Genomic DNA, 6,335 nt, shown 5'->3' with positions numbered 1-6,335 from the left:
TTTCAAACAAACGTGACGATATTTACATTTTTATTAAATACCTCTTTGTAAGCACATCACAGGCGAAGAAATATTTTATTTGGTAAAGTGAAAACCGCTTCACCATTATATTATAACGCAATGATCACTTACGCCTTTTCTGGTATGGAAACGGAAGTAGCATTCACTGTTAACACTGGGCGAGAATGTTAAGCTAAATTTGACTAATTTTAACTAACGGGTTTTTAGCATCAATGATTAAACCATTTTAACTTAACCAATTTGTATGCAGATTGTTTCGCAATTCTACGAATCTGACAAATCGTCGCTCGGGGAACACCCGAGTTACAGTGGGTCCCTGTTAAGCCTGGAAGTTAGCGGAACCGCAGCCGCGTCCGTTCCTTTCGTCCCCGAAAGCTTACCGCCTCGCCCGTCGTTCGAAGACGATTTGCGGAAGGTCGACGACGCGGAGTTTTGCGGCAACAAGTTCGCGGTCGAAGTGACGCCAACCGACTCGCTGAACAGGGTGGATTATTCAAACAGCATAAGGCGAGTAACTTCAAAGCTATATCTTTATAGCAACCGCAGGGCTGTACTCGTATTGTTCGCGTACCGATTTTAACATAGTTCGCGCATCGATTTAAGAGAAATATTGTTTTATTTATTTCAACTTTATGTATGTGCGATTTAACATGATTATTGCACTATTAAAACATCAAAATATTGGCTGTACGTTCCTTCATAAAGATATATTTATTCAACTAACATTGTCTACACTTCACACTGGCTATATACTTCAGTCCTAAAAACATGTCCCGCAAAACGTGATTTTGTTGCGGCCTTTTTGTCAATTTGAGTTGCATGGGCATGTATACTATAGGCTACACTGTATGGTATACAGTACAATAAGGTTTGCGTATTCAGTTTACTACTGCATGTAAAGTGTACTGTGATCTACGTTTGGAAGACATTTGAAAACAAAAAAATGGGCACCTGATAGCAATATGAGCAAGCGAAATAAATAGGCTCAGTCAAAATAGTTTATTCACTCTACAATTCTTCATTAGCCCCGGCTGGCAACTTTCCGTCTTTCGAACCTCTCTGTAGATGCTGTTTGACGCTGACTTTCGATTTTCCTTGTCTCTTGGCGGTTCCGAGGCAAGTGCGACCAGTGTTGCCGTATTTCTGGCCCATTTCCACGACGAAAACGTTTTCAAACATTTGCCAGTTTCTTCTGTTTTCCGCCTCCTTCCGTTGGTGAAATCTTCCAGGAGCCTTAAAACCTTTGTGAACCACGAAGTCATTTGCCAGCAGGTAGAAATGGTGGCCGGCCAAGTGCAGCTCACACGTGTGACTAATGCGATCGAAACCGTATTGCTTGAAGCGCTCGTCGTATTCCGGCAAGTCGACTGGTCCAATGTAGTAAGGTTCCCAGGAAGGCGCGTATTCCAGTTCAAACCCGATCGGTCCTGTTTCGCTTAGAGAAAGTGCGAACCAGTCATCGTATTTCGACGGTTGATGACATTTCGGGCAAGTTTCACCGTGGAATTGTCGTACCGAGCCTTGCTTAAATGCGTCAACAAGTCGATGCCTGTTCAGAGGCATTGCGGTTTTGGTGCGCAGTTCAAACGCAGGAACCACGTATACGGCCGGCCGGCGAACTTCTTGATACTCCAAACTTTCAGTAAACTTGAGGAACCGTTCACGAATTCCAACAGCAGGCATTACGTCAACATCAAGCACCATGACGTAGTTCGATGACGTGGCCCGTCTGGCCATATTTCGGAGAGTGTTCTGCGGATATTCAATATCGCCCAGGGCGTAGTTTGTTGCCTCAAATTGCTGCATGGCAAACGCTAACTGACTACAATGCTGGTTTTCTGTCGCAAACCTGTACCATTTTCTATGTATATGGGCGTCCCATATTGGAGGCCTATCTGCAGGATATGATATGTGAAACCTTACGTTTCTTGCCAGGTTGCAAGCTGACATAAATTTCACGGCGAGATAGGCTTGCAGTGCGTGACTGCCAGGCGCAAACACAGCTACAGATATTGGACCACTCCATCGCTTTTCGGTTTCGAGAACGTGGTGCAAGTTATTGACGGAACACTGCGTCACTAGAGTGATGTCATCACGATGTGTGTTTCGACTGTTGTTATCGAAAGTTTGCAACACATCCCAGATCACTTTATATTCTTTCCAAGTTTCAGCCTGAGCAAACTGCTTTTTAAAGAAGTCTCCTTTCACATTTTCCAATTCACCCTGAAGCTTGATTTCTAACAAGGCAAAGGTGACGTAAGCAATTCCCAAAATCAAGAGAAATATTTTTCGTAGAATACGAATATATCTAAACTTGAAACTAGTCCGGCGACAATGCATACAAACTGAAGCTCACAAGTTGGCAGTAGCGTTCTGACTGATGTTGGTTCCTGAAACGAATCAGATTGTAACTGACGAATGAGACGTTTAAAACGCAAATTGCCCCGGGGCAAAGTAAAATAAATTAGTTCTTTAATTGTTTCACTTCAACTATAGCGGCAAATCTGTAGAGAAACGGACAATTTGAGACATGTTTAAATTCCTTTATAATAAGTTGGAATTAGATACCTTATTACTAGGGAAATTATTTTTTTACTTGTCGATAAAAATGCCCATAAATCGTTTACAAAATTAGTATTTCAATTGTTTACACAACATTTTCCTAAAATAACCAGCATCTTGATTGTTTGTCTTTTTTAAATGACAAAAATATCAACATTTTTTGCAGAAATTCAAAAAAATAACTTATTTGTGGTCGATTGGTATAGTTTAAAACATTTAAAACGTGTGGTTGGCGAAGCCAAAACACTAACACAGTGTACTCAAACAAAATATGATGTTTAGTTCAATGTAATTCTAATAGGTCAAAATATATTTTTAGGTCAAAATTTGTCAAAATTTTAAATTTTCAAGTCAAAATTTCTCATTTTTTAGGTCAAAATATAATCGCCCTACTTTTACTTAACTCTAAAGGAGATATAAAACCAATTTCGATTTAGGCTTTGATATATCTGTTAAGTTCAGTATAAGGTAAAAAACATATAACTGTGATTTTAGGTACAAGGCCAAGCTTGGAACTTATCAAGAGTGGTATCTCACCAACACAGAATACCTCACATCTCATCCTATCCATATTCACGTGAATGCTTTCCAGGTACGTGGTAAAAACCGTAGTTCTATTTTCATCAAGTGTTTTGTTATTTTTAACGTTAGAAACCGCCCCTTGGGCAGCATCGTATCCTAGCTTCGCGGATGTGAAATCCAAAGTGAGTTTGATGCATTAAATACACACGATTTTTACGCAGTGAAGGATTTGTCACAAAAAGTTATTAGAATGGAATGAATTTAGATATATCTTTTAAACTTCTTACGCTCCAGTTTTTCATGTTTTTATACATACAAATCGATGTTTGGTTTGAAATTCCTGTTTTAACGGCAATTTTTTTTCTTGTAGATTGATTTTTAATAAGTTTTAAATTTTACCTGATTTTCATTTAACTTCCTGAAAATTTATAAATTAAAACAAAAATCGTTGCTAGATTTTGTTGTCTGTGGGATATATAGATTTCGAGGACAGTTTTTCGAACCAATCATGTTTTATACTTTTTAATTATACTGCCTTAAAGGTAATCGGCTATAACGAATACACCGGTCCATACGGTGTTGATGACGGTGATGGTAACTGGAAACTGTTCAATCAAAAAGATGAAACGTGTACATTTCAACACCCGAACTACAATCGTACGTTGTTTCACTGAAAATTGTATTTAAAACACCCATTCGAGTTGTATTTATCCAAACGTTTAAATAAATTCTTTTGGAAAATGATTTTTACCACAAAAATAACAATCTGGGTACACTATATGCATTGATCTGTCATGTAATTATAGGCCTATAGCCAAAAAGTCGAGTAGATCAACATCATCTTGATTTTGTCGATCTACTCGACCTTTTTGGCTTTGCAATTCATTATCAAGCTAAATAACAATTTGTTTTTAGAAAATGTTGCAATTAGTCCACCAGTGGATGCATTGGGATTTATTGGGCATGAGAACCGCCTCAACCAAAATGGTTCTTTGGGCTACGCTCAGATTGGCGAGTGGAGAGACACCCTTCTTGTTCCTCCGCTTAGCAATATCACGGTAATATTTCGGAACACTTTACAGATAAAACTAATTAAAAGAGGTTTTTACAGTTTTATGATAAAAATTTAAATATTTTATTGATAGCAGTGGTTCACTCCCTTTTCTGTCGCATATCACCTCGTGGTACTGTCGCCACCGTCGCAACGTATGATCTAGTTTCAAAATAAGCCTAAAATTTACTGAAGTATATTAGAGCTAAAATTAAATTAAAAATTCGCAGCCTTATAGCCGCTGATTTTACAATAAGATTATGTGGCAAAGACATGAAATAAAATTTACAGAAGCTGTATTTGTATTACGTTTGAGTTAAGTTTCCTGAACTCATAACACCGGAAATATGCTAACAAACTTACGATAGAGATACGTCTAGCACACATTGACGAATTATTTCTGAAATTCTAGATACGATTTCGAACAGACAGTTACAGCGGCATTGTGCTGGTACATTGTCACTTGCTGTCCGACGCTGACCTGGGAATGTCAATGCTCACGGAAATTGTGGATGCAGGTATGGGTAGAAACGTAGACTTAATTAATCGGGGTTAGCACAACACAGATTATTCACGTTTTATCGTATAGTGTCATGTAAAGCTATTATTCTTACATTACAAAATCCAGTGTTGCAACGACTTAAGTCAGACTTGACAGTGTTTTAAAATGACTTTACTTGAAGTCTTTTAGACCAGGGTGGTCCAAGGTTGACAACATCGCGGGCCACAATATTTCATGCATATTTTTGCGGGCCACAAACATAAGGTTACAGGAGCGGATCAACGATTTTTGTTTAACCAGGGCATAAAATGTTAAAAAAATGACGTCACAAAGCATCGTCAAAGACTTATAAGCTCCAGAAAGTTGCTGCTATAGTCGGACTTGTTCGCAAATGAAATGGAGTGTTATTGTGACTGGGAAACAAAACTTTCAATTTAAACGACTGCTTTTTATAAGCTTGGAATGTTCGCGGAAACCGTATGTATCTTGGTAAATTTTCAAGTGTGATGTTGCATACTACGCAATCGCTAAATTACAAAGACGTTATCGTTTCGCGCAAAAATGTATCAACCAGATAAATTTGGGTAAAATTGCATCTTAGAAAGGGTCAGAGCGGTAGCCTAAAGTCAAAACGAAACCCTCTGAAACAGGGATGTCCAACCTTTTAGCAGAATGGGCCGCATTGCCACTTCAAAAATTTTGATGGGCCGCAAATCCCATTAAATTAAATAGGTGACGTCATATCGTGACGTAATAAAACAACTTTACTTATAAACAACCGCTCTTCCAGATAGAACTTGTGCGCAAATACGCAAGAATTAACCCCGGGAAAGCGAAGTTCTAATCGCGCGAAACGCGAAAAATTGAGTTTACATGCCGTGGTATGACACCATTTATTTCCTTAAAACGGTCCGCAAAAACACGCATTAAAAAACACACACACATCTTCCTTAACAATGATACGTAGCCTACTCAAGTGTTCTATGGATGTTGTAGACTCGATTATAGTCTCAGAAATTCTTAAATTAGGTCTACATCAAATACTGCGCGTTTTGCACATTTTCATAATAGTATAAACAATTGTTTTAAATAAAGGCTACTGAAATTGAGAATAAGCGGTGGGCCGCACGTAAACATCAGGCGGGCCGCAGGTTGGACATCCCTGCTCTAAAACAATACTTTTCAGCAGCGTGATATATTTTATAGTTTATTTATTTATTTTTTTATTTATTTAATTGTAATTTATATAGAATCATACTGTTTATGTAATGTTCATATCAAAAAGACGAAAAACGAAACGCAAATATAACTTATAAGTTTGTCAAACATCCATTTTAGAAGATTCCATATAGGACGCACTGCAGCTTTTCTGAAACCGGTCCAACACATGTAAAAACTTAGGCGTTCTTGCCACACCCTGGATCCGAATTTGGTGAAGGATATGACACCGGTTTATTTAATGGTAAAATGTAATCATACCCAAACAATTGCAGTATGCTTACTGTTCGTTGATCACTCATATTTCTTTGAATCCTCAAAAGTATTACAAATAATTCATTACAATAATTCAACAGTGCTCGCGGGCCATGAAAAATGATGTCGCGGGCCACATGTGGCCCGCGGGCCTGGGTTTGGACCACCCTGTTTTAGACGAATGTATTGACTGGAACTTAATTC

General features: G+C 38.3%; 1 protein-coding gene across 1 annotated transcript; it reads right to left on the bottom strand.

The window, feature by feature from the left end:
• Positions 1-488: 488 nt before the first annotated feature.
• Positions 489-2,387, bottom strand: LOC146164640 (beta-1,4-glucuronyltransferase 1-like). Its single transcript, XM_083381703.1, has one exon. It carries the CDS (start codon positions 2,359-2,361, stop codon positions 1,030-1,032), a length of 1,332 nt encoding a protein of 443 aa, XP_083237829.1. The 5' UTR covers positions 2,362-2,387; the 3' UTR covers positions 489-1,029.
• Positions 2,388-6,335: the final 3,948 nt, after the last annotated feature.

Source organism: Ascidiella aspersa, chromosome 2 (genome assembly GCF_963924565.1).
Source record: "Ascidiella aspersa chromosome 2, kaAscAspe10.2, whole genome shotgun sequence".
Lineage (NCBI taxonomy): Eukaryota > Metazoa > Chordata > Ascidiacea > Phlebobranchia > Ascidiidae > Ascidiella > Ascidiella aspersa.
The sequence above is the reverse complement of the archived record's forward strand: the minus strand, read 5'-3'. Positions and strand labels throughout refer to the sequence as shown.